The 25045-nt window shown below is 42.2% G+C and overlaps 2 protein-coding genes across 2 annotated transcripts in view; both read left to right on the top strand.

Annotated features, from left to right (window-relative positions):
• The first annotated feature begins 1867 nt into the window (after nucleotides 1-1867).
• The window catches only part of LOC310713855 (uncharacterized protein), a 305933-nt gene continuing 282755 nt past the window's right edge, over nucleotides 1868-25045 (top strand). The window contains 4 exon segments of the mRNA XM_083518418.1: nucleotides 1868-4445; nucleotides 7178-9736; nucleotides 12673-14214; nucleotides 14218-15108. Coding sequence (XP_083374544.1) covers nucleotides 1926-4445; nucleotides 7178-9736; nucleotides 12673-14214; nucleotides 14218-15108 — 7512 coding nt within the window. The 5' untranslated portion in view covers nucleotides 1868-1925.
• Nucleotides 17133-25020, top strand: LOC310714137 (protocadherin gamma-B4-like). The gene is made up of 2 exons (XM_083519196.1): nucleotides 17133-23272; nucleotides 23520-25020. Exon 1 carries the CDS (start codon nucleotides 19791-19793, stop codon nucleotides 22245-22247), a length of 2457 nt encoding a protein of 818 aa, XP_083375322.1. The 5' UTR covers nucleotides 17133-19790; the 3' UTR covers nucleotides 22248-23272; nucleotides 23520-25020.

The raw sequence follows: 25045 nt of genomic DNA, 5'->3' as shown, positions 1-25045 counted from the left end.
ACCTGTATAAAAATCTTTGAGCCAAAAAAGCCACACCTGTTCCCACTGTCCATATATTGTTATTCTATCTTCATTAAAAAAAATAATGGATGGTAGATTAAAAGCATCATAAGTGATATCAGAGGGGCAAATTTTGAGAACCATTCTTTCCAGATCCTATGGTTAGAAAACAAGAAAAGACTAGGTAAGTAATCTAGGAATTGTTAAGTGAAAAGATAACCAACACATAGACTCTTGACTCAGTCTATGTTCCATTGTGGTCCATGACATCCTTTCCAAGCCCTGAATCAGCAGCAAAACATTGTTACTTTATAAGAACATAATATGATTACATAAGAAGAACCTGCTGGATGAAGCCAATAGCCCATGCAGTTCAGCATCCTGGCTGAGTGGTCAACCAGATACCTGTGGGAAACCTACAAATAGGACCTGAGCTCAAAAGCACCCTCGCATCCCGTGGATTCCAGCAACTGGTATTCAAAAGCATTACTGCCTCTAGCTGTGGAGGCAGAGCATAACCATTATGGGCAATAGCCTTCAATAGCCCTTTCCTCCATGAATTTGTCTAATCCTCTTTTAAAGCCATCCGATTTGTCATCACTGCTTCCTGTGGGCTTGTGTTCCTTCATTTAACTATGCGCTGCTTGAAGACTTACTGGTAGTTCCTTTTATCTGTTCTGAATCTCCCAATGTTCAGCTTCACTGAATGTCCCTGCATTCTAGTGTTTTGCATAATTATATAAACTTCTGTCATGTCCCCTCTTAACCACCTATTCTTTAAACTACAAATCCCCAAGAGCTGCAAGTTTTCTTCATAGAAGGGGTTGCTTGTACTCCTTGATAATTTTGCTTATTCTTTTTTGAATAGATCTCTGTGATCCACCAGGTGTATATAGGGACAGGAGTTCTTTCAGAAAACAAGGTCCTGAGTTGTTCAGGACTTTGTATCCAATATATTTAAATAATTTACCATGAAGTGCTCAAACCTCTGAAATGCTCTTGAGATACTGAGGGAGACTGAAAACGCTGTGCCTTCTGTTGTCTTCCTCTACCAACACACACATACGTTATTTTATTTGTATGCCTCCTTTCCACAGTTCAGACCATGCTCAAGGTAGCTTACGATATAAAAAATACATAACTACAACATAACAAAAGTAGTCATGAACAATAAATAAAACATGGAACTGATAATAAAACATGAAACACAACCAAACTGAACAGTTTCTACATAAATCACAAGATCTAAAATAAAGATACAAAAAACCAACAGCAACAGCAGCAGCAAGCCCTCATCACCCCAAAAAGGCAACACCCCAGCCCCAATCGTCTCACCCGCCATCCTTTCCACCTTAAAATTCACTCACCAGAGCATAGAACGGGGCTGCTGGTTGCCTGAGGCCACGGCCCTCTACACAGTGCAGTTATCTTATGAATAAGCACATGCACTGTTGAAACATTTAAAGCAGCCTCTCTGAATGAGCACCTTGCTACCCTAACTGCAGATACGCCTGGGGTGCTTTATAAAACATGCAATAAACCCTACTTACATGACTATATTAATAGATAATGAATGCAATCCTCCTAATGCAATTAACACCCCATATATTAATGCACATTACAAGCACAAGAAAAAAGCATCAACTTTTTAAAGTACTCCAGATGAAGATAATGAGATTGCCTCGCCATATCACTTGGGTCTATTAAACAGGATGTGGAACTTTCAGTCCATCACATCCCTGACTCAGATTGTCTAATATGAAAGTAAGATTATGTTTAAACGATCTATAGTTTTCAGTTGAGCCTCTGGGTGTCGCTGTTCACCAATTTGGCTACAGAACACACTGGGAGTTCCATAAATTCTCTACTGTATAAACAGAACATATCTGCATGACCATACTTGCACACACATTGCAGGGAGTGTAATGGGAGCAACTTTAAATAAAAAACAACAGCATTTATTTCATACTCAAAAACGTCTGAGCCAGAATAAGTGGCATTTATCCTGTTGCAAGAAAATGGGAGAAAATCAGAAGCAATGGAGCTGTAAAGAGACAATCTTGTTGCAATGCCTCATATTGATGTTCATTTTGAAGACAGTTTCTGCACAACTTCATTATTCCATTCCAGAGGAGATGCAGAAAGGCTCTTTTGTGGGAAATATTGCAAAGGATCTAGGAATGGATGGAAATAATCTTTCAAACCGCGAGCTCCGGATTCTTACCAGAACAGGTATGATTCAGTATTTTACTTTGAACTACAACAGTGGTCATTTACAAACCACTGAGAGAATTGACAGAGAAGAAATTTGTGCATGGGCAGAGAAGTGCAAATTAAATTTTCAGGTTATTGTTGAGAGTAAAAGAAAACTTTATGGAGTTGAAGTGGAAGTTACTGATATAAACGATAATGCTCCCCACTTTCCTCCAGGACAACTGGAGGTGAAAATTAATGAAATATCTATAAAAGGGTCTCGGTTTCCTCTGCCTGAGGCTACTGATCCAGATCTGGGGATAAATTCTGTTCAGAATTACCAACTCACAGGCAGCGTGCATTTTTCTCTGGATGTTCAAACAGGAGAAAATGGCCCCAAACATGCTGAGCTGGTGCTGGAAAAATCTTTGGACAGAGAGGAACAGCCAGTTTATGATCTAATTCTTATGGCTATGGATGGGGGTGATCCTGTCAGGACTGGCACTGCCCAAATTCAAGTCATTGTTTTAGATGCAAATGACAACGCACCAATTTTTAGCCAACCAGTCTATGAAATCAGCATTGAGGAGAACATTCCCAAAGGGTCCATAATCTGTGCAGTCAAGGCCACTGATCTGGATGAAGGAATCAACGGAGAGGTGAAATATTCCTTCAAAAAAACCACAAAAAAGGATTCACAAATGTTTCTTTTAAATTCAACAACTGGCATAATAACCCTCATGGGGAACTTGGACTTTGAGACATCATCCTTCTATGAATTTGAGGTGCAAGCCATGGATGGGGGTGGTCTAAGTGACAGGTCAAAGGTTGTGATCATGGTCACAGATCTGAATGACAATGCGCCAGAATTAACTGTGACCTTTCTGACCAACTCCATTCAGGAGAACTCATCAACCGGAACAGTTATTGCTATTATAAATGTAGAAGATCACGATTCTGGAATAAATAGTGAGGTCACATGCACAATTCCCAGAAACCTCCCGTTTCAGCTAAAACAATCCATAGACAACTTTTATAGTTTGGTGACAGATGGCCCCCTTGACAGAGAACAAGTGGCAAACTACAACATCACCATCACAGTAACTGATCATGGAATGCCTTCTCTTTCTACAGCCACCATCATAGCTCTGCACATTTTAGACACAAATGATAACCCACCTCACTTTGCAAGAGCAGATTACAAGTCATTTTTCATGGAAAATAATCAGAGAGGAGCATCCATCTTTTCTCTAAATGCAAATGATCCAGACTGGGAAGAGAACTCCAGAATAACTTATTCCATCATAGAAAGTCAAGTGACTGGCTCCCCTCTCTCCTCATACCTCTCCATTAACTCAGAGACAGGGGTCATCTATGCTCTGTGTTCTTTTGACTATGAAGAGATCAGGGAGATTAAGTTCCTGGTTAAGGCTCAAGACGGAGGTTCTCCACCACTCAGCTCCAACGTCTCAGTGACTCTCTTCATCCTGGACCAGAATGACAATGCTCCCCAAATCCTATACCCTTCCCCTCCCACCGACGGTTCCACAGGGATAGAGTTGGCCCCACGCTCCTCTGAGCCAGGCTACCTGGTCACTAAGGTGGTGGCCGTGGATGCAGACTCTGGCCAGAATGCCTGGCTCTCCTACCAGCTGATCAAGGCCACCGAGCCAGGGCTCTTCACTCTGGGGCTCCACACGGGAGAGATCAGGACGGCCCGCTTCTTTCTGGAGAAAGATGCCCTCAAGCAAAGCCTGGTGGTTTTAGTCAAGGACAATGGGCAGCCTCCAATGTCGGCGTCAGTCACTGTCACTGTGGTCTTGGCTGACAGCATCCCTGACATGCTGACTGATCTGAGCAGCGTCCCAGTATCTGAAGACCCACAGTCAGATCTCACCTTCTACTTGGTGACTGCAGTGGCTTTTGTCTCCTGCTTGTTCCTCGCCTTCCTCCTTGTGTTATTGGCACTCAAACTTCGCAGGTGGAAAAATTCTCAGCTGTGTGATAATGCAAGTTTGAATTTCAGTGGTGCACCAGTTTCACAGTTTGTGGGGATTGACGGAGTCCGGGCATTTCTCCAGTCTTATTGCCATGAGGTTTCACTGACTTCAGGCTCTCGGAAAAGTCAGATTCTTTTTCCAATCGGAAGCTGTACCAATACTCTGACACCACAACAGGCTCCTGATAAGCCAGGCCCTGTGTTACTCATAGGTGATTCTAACACGGGTACGGAGGAGGCAGCAATCCCTCAGGTGAGCACATAAGTTTCAGTACTTCCTATTTGATCTCCCAGTATTCTAAAATGCATAGGAAACTTTTCTGAGTACAAAAGGTTTCCTGGCTCAGGCAATCACCATCCAGGAATGGGAGACTAAGAAGAACCACAGCATGGTGTAGATTGCACATCTCTTCCCGAGGCCCCTCCTTTGCATGTTTAGCTAAAGCTAAGGATGCATTCCTGAAGGCTGCTAGTGCCATTGTTTAATAATGATGAACAAGGTCTCTAGAACGGTTTGGTTTACCAGAGCTTTTGGTAGCAGGGCTCTCTCTCCATGGCTGTAGCACAGAGGTGGATAACCAGTGGGCTGCATGCACCCTCCACATCTGCATATTCATCTGGGCTTGGAGGCTCTTTTTATTTTTTGTGGATTTTTTTCCTTCAATGTTTTTACTAAAATCTTTTGCTGTTGAAACACAGATCCAGAAAGGGTGCATGGGAGAAGGAAAGATGTGGGGTGAGGGAGGGAACAGGGAGGAAGGATAGATGGACACAGCTTCATTACATTTTGTGTTAACAAAAAACAAAAACAAAAAAAAAACCACAAAGGGAGTTTATTTTAAATGTCAGGGGATTTTTTTTTAATATATATAATACAAAAAAGCGAGGACTCTAACCCCAAACTGTGGGGGTTGCATGCAACAAGAAAGGTTTTCAGCGGGTGGGGCATCAATGCTTGGTGTGGGGGGCTGACACGCTTGGAACACGAATCACGAGAGAAGCTCAGGGAATGGAGCATTAAAACAGACACCATGAAAGAATGAGGTCCTTGGGCAAGGAGGGAAATTCAGAGCAGTTCCTCAGCAGGGGAATGGAGGGCACTCCACACTGAAGCCATGGAGAAATCCAATCCTTTTCCATCCCATCCCACTGCAGCCCATCCCATCTGTCAGTGCAGTCCCCCAAACTGCCTATACCTTCCTGATCCTGCCAAAGAGAAACACCATTACCGGAGACGGGGTGGGGTGGGGAATCAGCCATATCTCATCTACCTGGTGACTGCAGTGGCTTTTGTTTCCTGCTTGTTCATCACTTTCCTCGTGTTAGTGGTCATCAGGTTGCACAGATGGAGAAAACTGCAGCTGTTTGAGTCAAGGAGTGTGAATTTCAGTAGTGCTCCTGTCCCACAGTTTGTGGCTATTGATGGAATCCAAGCATTTATTTACTCTTATTGTGATGATCTTTCTCTTACCACTGACTTTATGAAAAAAACAGTTTAACACTTCCAGGGCAAATTATTTCCATACCGCAACCAATGATCAGGCCTAGGAGGTAAAGGATCCTATTTTTGCTACTGGGGATTTAGATTGGAACAGTGGAAATGAAATCAGAGACCAGGAGTGCTAACTTTTTCTTCTAATTGTAAATGTAGTTACAAATCTTGACAGATAAATTTTCCATTTATCTCTTCTATTGACCCTTTTCAAAGCAATTAGACATGTTGGTAATTATTTCATTCCACTTATAGCTAGTATCTTATTTTACTAGTTGGGGAAATCTTTATTGGTTTCAATCTGTCTTTTCTTAAACCACTGGGGCTTACGTGACAGTAAGGATTTTATATTTGAAATTTATTGTGGTTTGGCTCTGTGCAGGATATTTGACAAACTACCTACACAAACCAGCCTGCCCACTGTATTTATTTCTCATCATAGGCCTTGCTCTGTGTTCTGTCAGGTTGCCATATATCCAGAATTTCCTAGACATATCCAAAATTTGTCAGCATCATCTGGGCAGAAATCAGAAAAATGTTGGGGGAAATCCGGGCGTATGGCAGCCCATGTTGGATGCAGCAGTGGCCAGCCAGATGCCACAGGGAAGATACCAAACATATGAGAAAAATGTCAAATGAATATGCATGCCTAAAGAATGAAAGAGTTATCCTGTGCTAAAGTGAATTTAAATGTCTTTTTCAGCATTTTATTATGGCCAATAGAACAGAAATAAAGCACACAATGCACCAGAATCTTAAAGACAGAACAAATTTAAAAAATTAAAACAAGTTCATAATTAAATAAAGGCCAAATCACCAGAATTCTGGCAGGGATAGGGTTGCCAGGGCATCCCACAATTGTTTTTAGGAAAACCTGAAAGTTGTTGAGCTTTTTCTAGACAAAAACACCCCTAAAACCGTGATTTTGTGATTGACTTGCCTAAGAACGAGGACAAAGCACCAACTCTTGGAAATTCCCCCAAGATGTCAATTCCGCCTTTGAAATCCCAGTAACGTCCAGGGAAATCCAAACGTATGGCAGCCCTAGGCAGGGATGTAGGCTTTCTGAATTATTGCATGGTTTTCTTCTGCTGGCAACTGCTTGTGTTTATGCTACATCAAAAATACCCTAAAGTGTCATTATCATCTACCAGCAAAAGCAATAAAAATATTAAAATAACAGTTTGTATGCAATGAAAAACAAATCTGAATGAAGCTTATGTGACTTCTAATCAAGCGATACTAAAGTACATTTGGACAACCAGTGAAAGAATTTTTAGTCCTTCACAATTCTCCATTGATATCAGGGGAAAATAGCAATATAGAATTATAAACATGAATATAAGCAAATACAGTTCCCCATGTGGACTCAGAGTGTCACTGTTGGACAACATGGGAGCAGCCATGGCTCAGCATTTCCGAGACTCTTGGAGCAATCTCTCTCTCTCTTAACACTTCAGCTGAGCAGAAAGGAAAAGGTTTTATTTTAAAAGCTGCTCAAGAAAGGAAAGCTCTCAGTTTCCCAAGGATCAGCTGAAAAGAAGAATATTTCTATTATCTCAAATAAGTGTACTGGGAGTCTTGAAAACTGTACTGAAAGCAGGAAGAAATCAGGAAAGGCAATGGATGTGATGGAAATAAAGCAGGCAGAGAGAAAAAGGAAGATCACCAAGAGGCAAGTACTGTTTCTGTTCATATTCTGGTCTGTGTTCTGCTGCCAGGTAGTGTCTGAGAAGGTTCAGTATTCAGTTCCAGAGGAAGCAGAGCAGGGCTCCTTTGTGGGGAACCTTGCTAAAGATCTGGGGTTGGATGTCAGAGAGCTGTCAAAGCGCAAGCTTGGTATTTCTTCAGAAAAGCAATTCTTTGATTTGAATGAACAAAATGGCAACCTGTATGTGAATGAGAGGATAGACCGGGAAGAGATCTGTGGGGAATCATCCACTTGTGTCCTCGAATTAGAAATTGTGGCACACAATCCTTTGAATATTTTCCACGTAAATATTTTTATCCAGGACATTAATGATAATGCCCCACATTTCCGGAATGAAAATATTGAGCTTAAATTTAGTGAATCTACTCTGCCGGGAACTCGATTTGCTCTTGGAAACGCTGAAGATGATGATATTGGAATAAACTCCCTCCAGAATTATCAGTTAAGCTCAACTCCATATTTCAAACTAGAAATTCAAAACAGCAATGATGGCGGAAAATATGCAGAATTAATATTGCAGAAACAACTGGACAGGGAAAAAGAACAGATGCACCACATGGTCCTTACAGCCATGGATGGTGGAGAACCTCCAAAAACCGGAACAGCCAACATATTGGTTGCAGTTATTGATATTAATGACAATGCTCCTGTTTTCACCCAGGCAAACTATAAAGTGAGCCTGAAGGAGAGTGCACGCAAAGGAACCTCTGTGCTTCAAGTCAAAGCATCTGACAGTGATGAAGGGTCCAATGCTGAGATCACTTACACTTTCAGTGACATCCCAAAAACAGCTGAACAGAAGTTTCATCTGGATCCCAGAGATGGAACAATTGCACTTATAGAAAGTGTTGATTTTGAGGACAGACAAAAATATGTGATGAAAATTCAGGCAAGTGATGGCGGAGGATTGGCGGCACATTGCAATGTGGAGGTTGAGGTTCTTGATGAGAATGACAATGCTCCAGATGTGATCCTTACATCCGTGTCCAGCCCAGTACCGGAAGATGTCACATCTGGAGCTGTGATTGCTCTCATTAAAGTTCAGGACAGGGATTCTGGGGATAATGGAGAAGTTACCTGTCACCTGAAGGAACTTGTACCTTTCCTGATAGTATCATCTTCGAGTAATTACTTCAAGCTCCTGATAGATGGTGCCCTTGACAGAGAAAGGACTCCAGAGTATAATATTACAATCACAGCCACAGACAAAGGCACACCTCCACTCTCCACACACAAAACCATATCAATACAGATCTCAGATATCAATGATAACCCACCAGCCTTTGAAAAATCTTCCTACACTGCCTACGTTCCAGAGAACAACCCATCTGGAGCTTCAATTTTCCACATCAAGGCCTCTGACCCAGATCTGGATCGCAATGCCAGAATCACTTACTCCGTCCTTCACAGCAACATCAAGGACCTGCCTCTCTCCTCCTATGTCTCCATTAACTCTGAGACTGGGATCATCTATGCCCAACGCTCCTTTGACTATGAGCAATTCAGGGAGTTTCAGATTCAAGTGAAGGCCCAAGATGGAGGTTCTCCACCACTCAATAGCAGTGCCACAGTGACAGTATGTGTTTTGGATCGAAATGATAATGCTCCGCAGATCCTGTACCCCTCACAATCAACCGAGGGCTCCCCTTTCTTTGAGATGGTGCCTCGGTCAGCTGAGTCGGGTTATCTGGTGACGAAGGTGGTGGCCGTGGACTCTGATTCTGGACACAATGCCTGGCTCTCCTTCCATCTCCTGCAGGCCACAGAGCCCTCACTCTTCAGCATTGGCTCCCACACAGGAGAGGTGCAAACAGTCCGAGCATTACTTGAGAGAGATGCAGTGAAGCAGAGGCTGGTCATCCTGGTGAAGGACAATGGGAATCCTCCTCTCTCAGCCACCACAACTTTGAGCTTGGTGTTTGCTGAGAACTTCCAGGAGGCTCTTCCAGAAATAAACTCCCAACCAAATGACTCAGAGTATCAGTCTGATCTACAGTTTTATTTGGTATTGGCCTTGACCTTGGTGTCCTTTCTGTTCCTGGTGACGGTGATTCTGACCATTCTGATGAAGCTTCGAAGGTCAAGAAACCCCACTTTCCTTCAGTGCTTTATTCCTGACCCCCATTCAAAGGCTGGTGCCATATTCCCACCCAATTATGAGGATGGAACTTTGCCTTATTCCTACCAGGTCTGTCTGTCCTCTGAATCCAGGAGAAATGAGTTGACTTTCCTGCAGCCCACTGTCCAAATAGCAGAGAACATCCTTTGCAATGGCAACTCTGACATTTCTTTGATGGTTAGTGGAGGCAATTTAATTTCTGAAAAGGAAAATGACAGCACGGTGAGTTATATTGCATGTTCCTTATAGGGAATTTGGTGTTATCACTTGTTTGAGAGTTTAATTGTAAACAGTGGATGTTATCAAACTGGCATCCCTGAGAATTCAGACCATGTCATCAGGGAAGTAGGTAGGGAGTAGTATTGAGCTGCTACTGCTGTAGAGCAAGCTAATTGGACTTTCCAGCAGCTATTGAGGGGCAGCATAGCAGGATGGCGGAGGCTCTGTCAGAATTGTCCAGGTACACATCTGCATGGTAACTCGGTGTCATGCTAAGATTACAGTGTTGTGCAGCATGGCTGAGTGGAGAGAATGTTTTCTTCTTCTTCTTATCTTTGCAGTACAAAAGCAATTGAATATGTAGCTATTTTCACATTCTGTCCTTTAAGAAATTTACAAGAAGAAATACCAAAAAGTCTTTCATAGAATATTCTTTAAATAAGTTGGTAAATTTCTTAGTAATTGGTAAAGTTTTTCAACTGAATTTTAGGAAGTGTTTGCGGAGCTTTTTATGGATTGGATTATTTAATGAAAGGATTAATTAATCACTAAACATTTTAGAATAACATGATTTGGTTCTCATATATACAAATAATCTTTCACAGCATTTGGATATTGTGTTCCTGTCACAGACACAGCTTGGGATTTGGGTCTGATGAGAATAGCACAACATATTAAGTGGTGGAGCTCTGATGGAAGCTATCAGTTGTACAAGCATTTCTTAGGTCCTGTGACTGCATGCTGTTTGTAGAATGAAAAATGCTCATGTACAACCTGTGTAGAAGAGTGACATCAAAAGGGAGTTTCTCTTGGCATTTCTAGAGATGTTGCATACCACTCTTTGTGTGTGTGTGTGTGTGTGTGTGTGTGTGGTAGTGGTGGTGGGGACTATAGATTTATTTTAAATTAATTAATAATTAAATAATATGCACATATCCCCCCACTTCCAAGATATGTATATACCGGTACTGGAAATAGTCCCTGGATTGACAAATACCCTAAACCAAACATGACCGTATCATGAACCCGAAACTATCCCCTGCCCCCCCAGCCCCAGCCCTGGCCAGGTCCTGTATGCAATCCCAAAGTACTGGCATTCCTTTCCTTGGCATTTGCATTATATTGTTAGAAATTATGACAAGTTGTAACAGTTGTAGTGAACACTTTGTATGTAAGGATGTGTGTATGTGGAGCGTGTGGTTAGTATTTCTACTTATACCATCTCTAGTCATGCTTCCGTACTGTAGAAATATGGGTGACAAATGACTATTGAGTGACAGCTACCAATGGTAGATGCCCTTTTAACTCTTTGGCATGGAATGTTTTCTTATGGAGAGTCAATCTGGCCAGGACATACATCTGCACATCCTGTAATTGCTGTGCTTTAAAGCTGGGTCATGTTCACCACCAGTGTATATTCCATTAGGAAAGATGAAGACTAATGTTAAAGAACATTTGTTGGCATTATCTAGTGGATAATTCAGTGTCTTGTCCCTCCTGTTAATGGCCAAATTCAGTTTTAGCAGTTTAATCTTGTAGAACAAGAAGCACAACATCAAGCTCTCCAACGAAGATGGCCGAAAACCACCTACCTCTGCTCTTTAACAAGCCCTCACATGCTAGTTTTTAATAAAGCTCTCTTCTGAGTTTGACATCCAGTTTTCACATGTGTGCTTCTGAGCTGCCATTGAATGTTATCCATCCACAGTAGTGGTGTTTGTGATAAGCTGGAGCTGTGGATGAGGCAGCGGTGTGGCTGGGTCTGTATGCATCTGTCAGCAACCAATCTGGCATTCCTGCTGGTGCACCTACATGGCCCTAACCTTGCCGTGACTGAAGCCCAGCCCTTTCCAGATAAGCAGTGGCAATAAATTACAGAGAATGTGGCCATTTTACTTCTTTGCTCTGTGCAGTAATACCTAGTGTTAAGAATGTTCAAGGCGCTTCACATATAGTGCTGTGTAACTCTTACAATAAACCAGAAAAGTAGATCAATGTTATGATATTGGGGTAGGGGGAGAGGCTGCATTCAAATTTGTGGGGGATATTGCATTAGTTATTTTTCCTGCGTTTAATGGCAGCATTTCTGTCCTGTTCTTTTCACTGTGGTACCTGCTGTGCTAAGGAACTGTGGTTTTTGACTGATATACCACCAAGTTGTGCTGAATTTCATGCACACCAGTGTATTTGGTATCACACAACAATGAATGTCATTGGCTAATGCCGCAACTCTGTCAGCCTTTCTGCACATGGATGCTTCTGTTTCCCCATGAAAACAGCAGGAAAGAACTGTGTGTCAGCATATCAGTTTCCTCACTTTACAACTACAAACATTACACTGACACAAAGAAAATAAGAAGTACCGGAGCCTTACTATTCTTTTTTCTGCATCCAAAATGAATCTTTTTAATATCCAGCAAACAACATTGCTGAGAAAGTTCAATATTTCAGAATTCAATTCATTCCAGAATTTCCAGTAATGGGGTAGGGCAGGAACCCTAAACACACTTGTCTTTCCTGCTCCATTTCAGTTTGTTTACAACAACAAAAAAGTTGTCACTCTTCTTTATCTATAGTGGGTAAATTTGAAGGAAAAAAATAAAGAATATAGAAAAATATACATAGTTATCCTAGCTATATCTTCATTTATAATATTTATAATATTATAATATAATAGTACCGTACAGTGAAATGGTGTTTATTTAATTTTCAAAAGTGAAGTTTTTGCAGTTTGGGCTTGATCCTCTGGGTGTCACTGTTGACCAGAACGGAGCAGAAATGTGAAATCCTGCCCAATTGAAGTTGCCTTTCCGTTAAACGCAAACACAAAATATCTGAACGAACAAGCTGCTTGTCAGTGTAAAGAAGCAATGGAAGTGCATTTTTCTTAAAAAAAATTGCATACAGCATCATTTGAACCAGAATCTAAGGGCCTTTAACCTGCTGCAAGGATGGAAGGAACTCAGAGGCTATGGAACTGCAGAAATGGAATCTTCCAGTGCCTTTTCATGATGTTTTCTTGGAAGGCAGTTTCTGGGCAGATCCACTACTCCATTCCAGAAGAGATGCACAAAGGCTCTTCCGTGGGGAATATTGCAAAGGACCTGGGAATGGATGGCAAGCAGCTCCCAAACCATGGACTGCGCATTGTTTACCCTGTAGGTATGATTCAGTACTTTTCTTTGAATGCCAACAATGGCCATTTGCAGATATCTGAGAGAATAGATAGAGAGGAAATCTGCAGAGAGGCAGAGAAATGTTTGTTGAAGTTTCAGGTTCTTGTTGAAAGCAAACTGAAGCTTTATGGAATTGAAGTGGAAATTACAGATATAAATGATAATGCTCCCCACTTCCCTCTATGGGAACAGGAGCTGGAAATCAGTGAGGCATCTACACCTGGATTCCAGGTTCCTCTTCCTGAAGCTCAAGATCCAGATTTGGGGATAAATTCAGTGCAGAGCTATCAAGTCACAGGCAGTAGCCATTTTGCTTTGCATGTGCAAACAGAAGAGAATGGTGCCAGACTTGTTGAACTTGTGTTGGAAAAGTCACTGGACAGAGAGGAACAATCAGCTTACGATCTGCTCCTCATAGCTACTGATGGAGGTGATCCTATCAGGTCTGGCACATTACAAATCCACATTGTTGTTATTGATGCAAATGACAATGCACCAGTTTTCAGCCAACCTCTCTATGAAGTGAGTGTGAATGAGAATATTCCCAAGTGGTCCACACTTTTGACAGTGAGAGCAACTGATATGGATGAAGGAATCAATGGAGACGTTAAATACTTTTTCCAAAAAATCACAAAGAAGGACTCCCAAATGTTTCTGTTAAATTCCACAACAGGTGAAATCATCCTTATTGGGAATCTTGATTATGAGGAATCATCTTTATATGCATTTGAGATACAAGCCAAAGATGGAGGAGGCCTGAGTGACAGATCAAAAGTTGTGTTATCTGTGATGGATCTGAATGACAATGCACCTGAATTATCAGTTAACTTTGCCACCAACACCATACTTGAAAGTTCACCATCCCAAACGGTAATTGCCATTTTAAATGTCCAAGACCGAGATTCAGGAATCAATGGGGAAATCACATGTTCAATCCCTAGCAGTCTCCCTTTTCAGCTAAAGAAGTCCATGGATAACTTTTACAGTTTGGTGACTGATGGTGCTCTTGACAGGGAACAGGTGTCAGTCTTCAATATTACTGTCACTGTTACTGACCATGGAGTCCCCCCTCTTTCTGCAGTCACAGTCATCACACTTCATGTTATAGATACAAATGACAACCCACCCCTCTTTGAAAAAACAGACTATACTTTCTATTTTGTTGAGAATAACCAAAGAGGAGCCATGGTCTCTTCTATAAGAGCAAATGATCTTGACTGGGAAGAAAATGCCAGAATAACATATTCCATCACTGATGACCAAAGAAGTGACTCCCGCCTCTCCTCCTACCTCTCCATTAACTCTTAGACAGGGGTTATATATGCTCTGACCTCCTTTGATTATGAAGACTTTCGAGACATTCGGTTCAGTGTAAAGGCTCAGGATGGAGGTTCTCCACCACTCAGCTCCAATGTCTCAGTGACTCTCTTCATCCTGGACCAGAATGACAATGCTCCCCAAATCCTGTACCCCTCCGCTCCCACTGATGGTTCCACAGGGATAGAGCTGGCCCCTCGCTCCTCTGAGCCAGGCTACCTGGTCACTAAGGTGGTGGCCGTGGATGCGGACTCTGGCCAGAATGCCTGGCTCTCCTACCAGCTGATCAAGGCCACCGAGCCAGGGCTCTTCACTCTGGGGCTCCACACGGGAGAGATCAGGACGGCCCGCTTCTTTCTGGAGAAAGATGCCCTCAAGCAAAGCCTGGTTGTTTTGGTCAAGGACAATGGGCAGCCTCCAATGTCGGCGTCAGTCACTGTCACTGTGGTCTTGGCTGACAGCATCCCTGACATGCTGACTGATCTGAGCAGCGTCCCAGTATCTGAAGACCCACAGTCAGATCTCACCTTCTACTTGGTGACTGCAGTGGCTTTTGTCTCCTGCTTGTTCCTCGCCTTCCTCCTTGTGTTACTGGCACTCAAACTTCGCAGTTGGAAAAATTCTCAGCTATGTGATAATGGAAGTGTGCATTTTGATGGTGCACCAGTTTCACAGTTTGTGGGGATTGATGGAGTCCGGGCATTTCTTCAGTCTTATTGCCATGAGGTTTCACTGACTTCAGGCTCTCGGAAAAGTCAGATTCTTTTTCCAATTGGAAGCTGTACCAATACTCTGACACCACAACAGGCTCCGGATAAGCCAGGCCCTGTGTTACTCATAGGTGATTCTGACACAGGTACGGAGGAGGCAGCAATCCATCAGGTGAGCACATAAGTTCCAGTACTTCCTATTTGATCTCCCAGTATTCTAAAATGCATAGGAAACTTTCCTGAGTACAAAAGGTTTCCTGGGTCAGGCAATCGCCATCCAGGAATGGGAGACTAAGAAGAACCACAGCATGGTGTAGATTGCACATCTCTTCCCGAGGCCCCTCCTTTGCATGTTTAGCTAAAGCTAAGGATGCATTCCTGAAGGCTGCTAGTGCCATTGTTTAATAATGATTAACAAGGTCTCTAGAACGGTTTGGTTTACCAGAACTTTTGGTAGCAGGGCTCTCTCTCCATGGCTGTAGCACAGAGGTGGATAACCAGTGGGCTGCATGCACCTTCCACATCTGCATATTCATCTGGGCTTGGAGGCTCTTTTTTATTTTTTGTGGATTTTTTTCCTTTAATGTTTTTACTAAAATCTTTTGCTGTTGAGACACAGATCCAGAAAGGGTGCATGGGAGAAGGAAAGATGTGGGGTGAGGGAGGGAACAGGGAGAAAGGATAGATGGACACAGCTTCATTACATTTTGTGTTAACAAAAAAACAAAAAAAAAACCCACAAAGGGAGTTTATTTTAAATGTCAGGGGATTTTTTAAAATATATATAATACAAAAAAGCGAGGACTCTAACCCCAAACATGCAACAAGAAAGGTTTTCAGCGGGTGGGGCATCAATGCTTGGTGTGGGGGGCTGACACGCTTGGAACACGAATCACGAGAGAAGCTCAGGGAATGGAGCATTAAAACAGACACCATGAAAGAATGAGGTGCTTGGGCAAGGAGGGAAATTCAGAGCAGTTCCTCAGCAGGGGAATGGAGGCCACTCCACACTGAAGCCATGGAGAAATCCAATCCTTTTCCATCCCATCCCACTGCAGCCCATCCCATCTGTCAGTGCAGTCCCCCAAACTGCCTATACCTTCCTGATCCTGCCAAAGAGAAACACCACTACCGGAGACGGGGTGGGGAATCAGCCATATCTCATCTACCTGGTGACTGCAGTGGCTTTTGTTTCCTGCTTGTTCATCACTTTCCTCGTGTTAGTGGTCATCAGGTTGCACAGATGGAGAAAACTGCAGCTGTTTGAGTCAAGGAGTGTGAATTTCAGTGGTGCTCCTGTCTCACAGTTTGTGGCTATTGATGGAATCCAAGCATTTATTTACTCTTATTGTGATGATCTTTCTCTTACCACTGACTTTATGAAAAAACCAGTTTAACACTTCCAGGGCAAATTATTTCCATACCGCAACCAATGATCAAGCCTAGGAGGTAAAGGATCCTATTTTTGCTACTGGGGATTTAGATTGGAACAATGGAAATGAAATCAGAGGCCAGGTGTGCTAACTTTTTCTTCTAATTGTAAATGTAGTTACAAATCTTGACAGATAAATTTTCCATTCATCTCTTTTCTTGACCCTTTTCAAAGCAATTAGACATGTTGGTAATTATTTTATTCCACTTATAGCTAGTATCTTATTTTACTAGTTGGGGAAATCTTTATTGGTTTCAATCTGTCTTTTCTTAAACCACTGGGGCTTACGTGACAGTAAGGATTTTATATTTGAAATTTATTGTGGTTTGGCTCTGTGCAGGATATTTGACAAACTACCTACACAAACCAGCCTGCCCACTGTATTTATTTCTCATCATAGGCCTTGCTCTGTGTTCTGTCGGGTTGCCATATATCCAGAATTTCCAAGACATATCCAAAATTTGACAGCATCATCTGGGCAGAAATCAGAAAAATGTTGGGGAAAATCCGGGCGTATGGCAGCCCATGTTGGCAGTTGCGATCTTGCCCAACAACTTTTCTGTCCGGATTTTCACTGTTTGAAACATGGCAACTGAAGGTCTGATTGCCTGGGACACAAGCCAGAAGGCACAGTGGGTGGTCTTCTCACTTTGGTGAGTGGCAAGGAGGGGAAAAGAGGGGGAAAGAAGGTAGCAGAAAGAGGGGGGAAAGGGGTGGTCTATTTTTTTGTCTTGACCCCTCCCCCCCCGACTGTGCCCACATTTGGCTTCAGCCCTGTCCACCACTGGCTTTTGTCTTGCCCAGCATCTGCATACGGCCCCTGGCGGATTACCTCTGGCCCCCTGTTCTGTTCTGTTGTGGAATGCCTCCCCCTTGGGAAGTCTGATTGCCCCCCTCATTAAGTGACAGGCTGTGAATACCTCTGTGTTCAATTACACTGTCAATTATTTCTTCCACCTCCCTGTTGGTTGATTAATTGTTTTCATTCATTCATTCATTCATTCATTCATTTCATTTGGAAGTCCCTGGACTAAAAGCTGAGATGAACCTATTTTGAACAAAGAAATACATTTTCCTGTGGTAACATGATCTTCTGGTTCTCTTTGCCAACCACTATTCTTAAATAGGTGCAACTTGTGCCTAGTTATGTGCAAGTAATAATTGCTCACAGTAGCATAAAGTACCTCTAAGCCTGGAAGGAAAGGGAAGTGTTGCTATATGCCCTTTGAGTGCTGATGGGAATTGCATGCTGAAATAGCTGCCCTATCCTGCCTGCATTACAGTTCCCAATCCCATACCAGGAGCCATGTGCTAGAACAGGCCCTCCAAATGTTTTTGGGACTACAATTCCCATCATCCCTGACCACTGGTCCTGCTAGCTAGGGATGATGGGAGTTGTAGTCCCAAAACATCTGGAGGGCCGAGTTTGGGGATGCCTGTGCCAGAAGGAGGCATCCATCCTCTAATCTACCTTGCTGGACTGGTCAAATAATCCTTGCTGGATTAGTCAAATATAGATTCATTTTGCTATGCGTATGCATTGTGTTTTAGTCTATGCATTTGGCTAATCTTTCTATTCTGGACAATGGTGTTACTATTCACTGATAACTCCACATTTCAGGTAATAAGAATTTAACCTATCAAATTAATATCAACAATAAGACCGATAGAATGATAGAAAATCATTCCGAATCTATGATTGCATTCAAGTCAAGAGTGGATATAAGCAGTTCTGGATATATCTTAGACCCCCAAAAGAAAGTTTCTTATCACTCAAATCCTCTCCGCTGAATGGCTCTGCACTGATACAATAGTGGCAGAAAGAAAGTTCTCAGTTCAAAACTACTACTGTTACTACTACTACTACTACTACTACTACTACTACGATTAATTATTACATTTCAGTTTACAGTCTGACAAACTGAAATTCTGGCAGAGTAGTGCACACTTTGAGTGCACTTATGTAGAAGCTTTTTCTTCATGTCATAAACATTCCTGATTAATTACAGTAAACTTCCACATATGCCAAAGCAATAAAAAAACTCAATACATCTAACAAATCTTTTATCTTCAGATATAAGTCTCATTGACTTCAATGGAATTTATACCCAGGTAAGTTGGTATAGGATTGTAATGTAAAAACTGTAATAAAATCTTACTATCAAAGGTTGAATAGAATTAAGTACCAATACTATGAAAACAGAAACGAAAAACCAATTATTCAAAAGGATCATATGGGTCTTCTTGGGAAATACCATTGAAAAGCATCCAAAAAAGTCAAAGGGAGAATATTGAATAATTCACCACCTAAGGAATTAGGAATCATCACACAGAATCGTAAGGAAAGATGTATCACCCAAAACTTCCTCTAGTGCAGCAGTGGCCAGCCAGATGCCACAGGGAAGATTACAAACATATGAGAAAAATGTCAAATGAATATGCATAAGACTAAAGAATGAAAGAGTTATCCTGTGCTAAAGTGAATTTAAATTTCTTTTTCAGCATTTTATTATGGCCAATAGAACAGAAATAAAGCACACAATGCACCAAAATCTTAAAGACAGAACAAATTTTAAAAATTAAAACAAGTTCATAATTAAATAAAGGCCAAATCACCAGAATTCTGGCAGGGATAGGGTTGCCAGGGCATCCCACAATTGTTTTTAGGAAAACGTGAAAGTTGTTGAGCTTTTTCTAGACAAAAACACCCCTAAAACCGTGATTTTGTGATTGACTTGCCTAAGAACGAGGACAAAGCGCCAACTTTTGGAAATTCCCCCAAGATGTCAATTCCGCCTTTGAAATCCCAGTAACGTCCAGGGAAATCCGAACGTATGGCAGCCCTAGGCAGGGATGTAGGCTTTCTGAATTATTGCATGGTTTTCTTCTGCTGGCAACTGCTTGTGTTTATGCTCCATCAAAAACACCCTAAAGTGTCATTATCATCTACCAGGAAAAGCAATAAAATATTAAAATAACAGTTTGTATGCAATGAAAAACAAATCTGAATTAAGCTTATGTGACTTCTAATCAAGCGATACTAAAGTACATTTGGACAACCAGTGAAAGAATTTTTAGTCATTCACAATTCTCCATAGATATTAGGGGGAAATAGCAATATAGAATTATAAACATGAAAATAAGCAAATACAGTTCCCCATGTGGACTCAGAGTGTCACTGTTGGACAACGTGGGAGCAGCCATGGCTCAGCATTTCCGAGACTCTTGGAGCAATCTCTCTCTCTCTCTTAACACTTCAGCTGAGCAGAAAGGAAAAGCTTTTATTTTAAAAGCTGCTCAAGAAAGGAAAGCTCTCAGTTTCCCAAGAATCAGCTGAAAAGAAGAATATTTCTATTATCTCAAATAATTGTACTGGGAGTCTTGAAAACTGTACTGAAAGCAGGAAGAAATCAGGAAAGGCAATGGATGTGATGGAAGTAAAGCAGGCAGAGAGAACAAGGAAGATCACCAGGAGGCAAGTACTGTTTCTGTTCATATTCTGGTCTGTGTTCTTCTGCCAGGTGGGGTCTGAGAAGGTTCAGTATTCAGTTCCAGAGGAAGCAGAGCAGGGCTCCTTTGTGGGGAACCTTGCTAAAGATCTGGGGTTGGATGTCAGAGAGCTGTCAAAGCGCAAGCTTGGTATTTCTTCAGAAAAGCAATTCTTTGATCTGAATGAACAAAATGGCAACCTGTATGTGAATGAGAGGATAGACCGGGAAGAGATTTGTGGGGAATCATCCACTTGTGTCCTCAAATTAGAAGTTGTGGCACACAATCCTTTGAATATCTTCCACGTAAATATTTTTATCCAGGACATTAATGACAATGCCCCATATTTCCGGAATGAAAATGTTGAGCTTAAATTGAGTGAGTCTACTCTGCCAGGAACTCGATTTGCTCTTGGAAATGCTGAAGATAAAGACATTGGAACAAATTCCCTGCAGAATTATCAATTGAGCTCAATTCCATATTTCAAGTTGGAAATTCAAAACAGCAATAATGGTGGCAAATATGCAGAATTAGTATTGCAGAAACAACTGGACAGGGAAAAAGAACATGTGCACCACATGGTCCTTACAGCCATGGATGGTGGAGAACCTCCAAAAACCGGGACAGCCAAAATATTGGTAACAGTTCTTGATGCTAATGACAATGCCCCTGTTTTCACCCAGACAATCTATAAAGTGAGCCTGAAGGAGAGTGCACCCAAAGGAACCTCTGTGCTTCAAGTCAAAGCATCTGACAGTGATGAAGGGTCCAATGCTGAGATCACTTATACTTTCAGTGACATCGCAGAAACAGCTGAGCAGAGGTTTCATCTGGATCCCAGAGATGGAACAATTACACTTATAGAAAGTGTTGATTTTGAGGACAGACAAAAATATTTGATGATAATTAAGGCAAGTGATGGAGGAGGCTTGGCGGCACATTGCAATGTGGAGATTGAGGTTCTTGATGAGAATGACAATGCTCCAGATGTGATCCTTACATCCGTGTCCAGCCCAGTTCCTGAAGATGTCACTTCTGGAGCTGTGATTGCTCTCATTAAAGTTCAGGACAGGGACTCTGGGGATAACGGAGAAGTCACCTGTCACCTGAAGGAACTTGTACCTTTCCTGATAGTCTCATCCTCGGATAATTACTTCAAGCTCCTCATAGATGGTGCTCTTGACAGAGAAAGGACTCCCGAGTATAATATTACAATCACAGCCACAGACAAAGGCACACCTCCACTCTCCACACACAAAACCATATCAATACAGATCTCAGATATCAATGATAACCCACCAGCCTTTGACAAATCTTCCTACACTGCCTATGTTCCAGAGAACAATCCATCTGGAGCTTCAATTTTCCACATCAAGGCCTCCGACCCAGATCTGGATCGCAATGCCAGAATCACTTACTCCATCCTTCACAGCAACATCAAGGACCTGCCTCTCTCCTCCTATGTCTCCATTAACTCTGAGACTGGGATCATCTATGCCCAACGCTCCTTTGACTATGAGCAATTCAGGGAGTTTCAGATTCAAGTGAAGGCCCAAGATGGAGGTTCTCCACCACTCAATAGCAGTGCCACAGTGACAGTATGTGTTTTGGATCGAAATGATAACGCTCCGCAGATCCTGTACCCCTCACAATCAACAGAGGGCTCACCTTTCTTTGAGATGGTGCCTCGGTCAGCTGAGTCGGGTTATCTGGTGACGAAGGTGGTGGCCGTGGACTCTGATTCTGGACACAATGCCTGGCTCTCCTTCCATCTCCTGCAGGCCACAGAGCCCTCACTCTTCAGCATTGGCTCCCACACAGGAGAGGTGCAAACAGTCCGAGCTTTACTTGAGAGAGATGCAGTGAAGCAGAGGCTGGTCATCCTGGTGAAGGACAATGGGCATCCTCCTCTCTCAGCCACCACAACTTTGAGCCTGGTGTTTGCTGAGAACTTCCAGGAGGCTCTTCCAGAAATGAACTCCCAACCAAATGACTCAGAGTATCAGTCTGATCTACAGTTTTATTTAGTATTGGCCTTGACCTTGGTGTCCTTTTTGTTCCTGGTGACGGTGATACTGACCATTCTGATGAAGCTTCGAAGGTCAAGGAACCCCACTTTCCTTCAGTGCTTTATTCCTGACCCCCACTCAAAGGCTGGTGCCATATTCCCACCCAATTATGAGGACGGAACTTTGCCTTATTCCTACCAGGTCTGTCTGTCCTCTGAATCCAGGAGGAATGAGCTGACATTCCTGCAGCCCACTGTCCAAATAGCAGAGAACATCCTTTGCAATGGCAACTCTGACATTTCTTTGATGGTCAGTGGAGGCAGTTTAATTTCTGAAAAGGAAAATGACAGCACGGTGAGTTATATTGCATGTTCCTTATAGGGAATTTGGTGTTATCACTTGTTTGAGAGTTTAATTGTAAACAGTGGATGTTTTCAAACTGGCATCCCAGAGAATTCAGACCATGTCATCAGGGAAGTAGGTAGGGAGTAGTATTGAGCTGCTACTGCTGTAGAGCAAGCTAATTGGACTTTCCAGCAGCTATTGAGGGGCAGCACAGCAGGATGGCGGAGGCTCTGTCAGAATTGTCCAGGTACACATCTGCATGGTAACTCGGTGTCGTGCTAAGATCACAGAGTGGTGCAGCATGGCTGAGTGGAGAGAATGATGTTTTCTTCTTCTTCTTATCTTTGCAGTACAAATGCAATTGAATATGTAGCTATTTTCACATTCTGTCCTTTAAGAAATTTACAAGAAGAAATACCAAAAAGTCTTTCATAGAATATTCTTTAAATAAGTTGGTAAATTTCTTAGTAATTGGTAAAGTTTTTCAACTGAATTTTAGGAAGTGTTTGTGGAGCTTTTTATGGGTTGGATTATTTAATAAGAGTAAAGGATTAATTAATCACCAAACGTTTTAGAATAACTTGATTTGGTTCTCATATATACAAATAATCTTACATAGCATTTGGATACTGTGTTCCTGTCACAGACACAGCTTGGGATTTGGGTCTGATGAGAATAGCACAACATATTAAGTGGTGGAGCTTTGATGGAAGCTATCAGTTGTACAAGCATTTCTTAGGTCCTGTGACTGCATGCTGTTTGTAGAATGAAAAATGCTCATGTAAAACCTGTGTAGAAGAGTGACATCAAAAGGGAGTTTCTCTTGGCATGATTTCTAGAGATGCTGTATACCACTCTTTGTGGGGGGGGTAGTGGGGGGGGGACTCTAGAATTATTTTAAATAAAAAATTAAATAATATGCACATATCCCCCGGCTTCCAAGATATGTATATACTGGAAATGGTCCCTGAATTGACAAATACCCTAAACCAAACATGACCGTATCATGAACCCGAAACTATCCCCTGCCCCCCCCCGGGCTCCTGCCCTGGCCAGGTCCTGTACAGGTCTTATACAGTGGTACCTTGGGTTACATACACTTCCGGTTACATACGCTTCAGGTTACACACTCCGCTAACCCAGAAATAGTGCTTCAGGTTAAGAAATTTGCTTCAGGAAAAGAACAGAAATTGGGCTCCGGTGGCTCAGCAGCAGCGGGAGGCCCCATTAGCTAAAGTGGTGATTCAGGTTAAGAACAGTTTCAGGTTAAGAAGGGACCTCCAGAATGAATTAAGTACTTAACCTGAGGTACCACTGTATATTACTGATGTCCAGTGTGGATGCAATCCCAAAGTACTGGCATTCCTTTCCTTGGCATTTGCATTAGAGATTATGACAAATTGTAACAGTTGTAGTGAACACTTTGTATGTAAGGATGTGTGGATGTGGAGCATGTGGTTAGTATTTCTACTTATACCATCTCTAGTCATGCTTCCATACTGTAGAAATATAGGGGACAAATGACTATTGAGTCACAGCTACCAATGGCAGATGCCCTTTTAACTCTTTGGCATGGAATGTTTTCTTATGGAGAGTCAATCTGGCCAGGACATACATCTGCACATCCTGTAATTGCTGTACTTTAAAGCTGGGTCATATTCACCACCAGTGTATAGTCCATTAGGAAAGATGAAGACTAATGTTAAAAGAACATTTGTTGGCATTATCCAGTGGATAATTCAGTGTCTTGTCCCTCCTGCTAATGGCCAAATTCAGTTTTAGCAGTTTAATCTTGTACAACATCAAGCACAACATCAAGCTCTCTAACGAAGATGGCCGAAAACCACCTACCTCTGCTGTTTAACAAGCCCTCACATGCTAGTTTTTAATAAAGCTCTCTTCTGAGTTTGACATCCAGTTTGCACATGTGTGCTTCTAAGCTGCCATTGAATGTTATCCATCCACAGTAGTGGTGTTTGTGATAAGCTGGAGCTGTGGATGAGGCAGCGGTGTGGCTGGGTCTGTATGCATCTGTCAGCAACCAATCTGGCATTCCTGCTGGTGCACCTACATGGCCCTAACCTTGCCGTGACTGAAGCCCAGCCCTTTCCAGATAAGCAGTGGCAATAAATTACAGAGAATGTGGCCATTTTACTTCTTTGCTCTGTGCAGTAATACCTAGTGTTAAGAATGTTCAAGGCGCTTCACATATAGTGCTGCGCAACTCTTACAATAACCCAGAAAAGTAGATCAATGTTATGATACTGGGGTAGGGGGAGAGGCTGCATTCAAATTTGTGGGGAATATTGCACTAGTTATTTTTCCTGCGTTTAATGGCAGCATTTCTGTCCTGTTCTTTTCACTGTGGTACCTGCTGTGCTAAGGAACTGTGGTTTTTGACTGATATACCAGCAAGTTGTGCTGAATTTCATGCACACCAGTGTATTTGGTATCACACAACAATGAGTGTCATTGGCTAATGCCGCAACTCTGTCAGCCTTTCTGCACATGGATGCCTCTGTTTCCCCATGAAAACAGCAGGAAAGAACTGTGTGTCAGCATATCAGTTCCCTCACTTTACAACTACAAACATTACACTGACACAAAGAAAATAAGAAGTACCAGAGCCTTACTATTCTTTTTTCTGCATCCAAAATGAATCTTTTGAATATCCAGCAAAGAACATTGCTGAGAAAGTTCAATATTTCAGAATTCAATTCATTCCAGAATTTCCAGTAATGGGGTAGGGCAGGAACCCTAAACACACTTGTCTTTCCTGCTCCATTTCAGTTTGTTTACAACAGCAAAAGTTGTCACTCTTCTTTATCTATAGT

This window comes from Podarcis liolepis, assembly GCF_965112155.1.
Source record: "Podarcis liolepis genome assembly, chromosome: 8".
Classification (NCBI taxonomy): domain Eukaryota; kingdom Metazoa; phylum Chordata; class Lepidosauria; order Squamata; family Lacertidae; genus Podarcis; species Podarcis liolepis.
Note: the sequence above shows the minus strand (reverse complement) of the source record. Positions and strands in the feature narration are given on the sequence as shown.

Excerpts from the sequence above, each read along its gene's own strand:
- LOC310714137 (XM_083519196.1), top strand. The coding sequence starts at position 19,791 with ATGGATGTGATGGAAGTAAAGCAGGCAGAGAGAACAAGGAAGATCACC.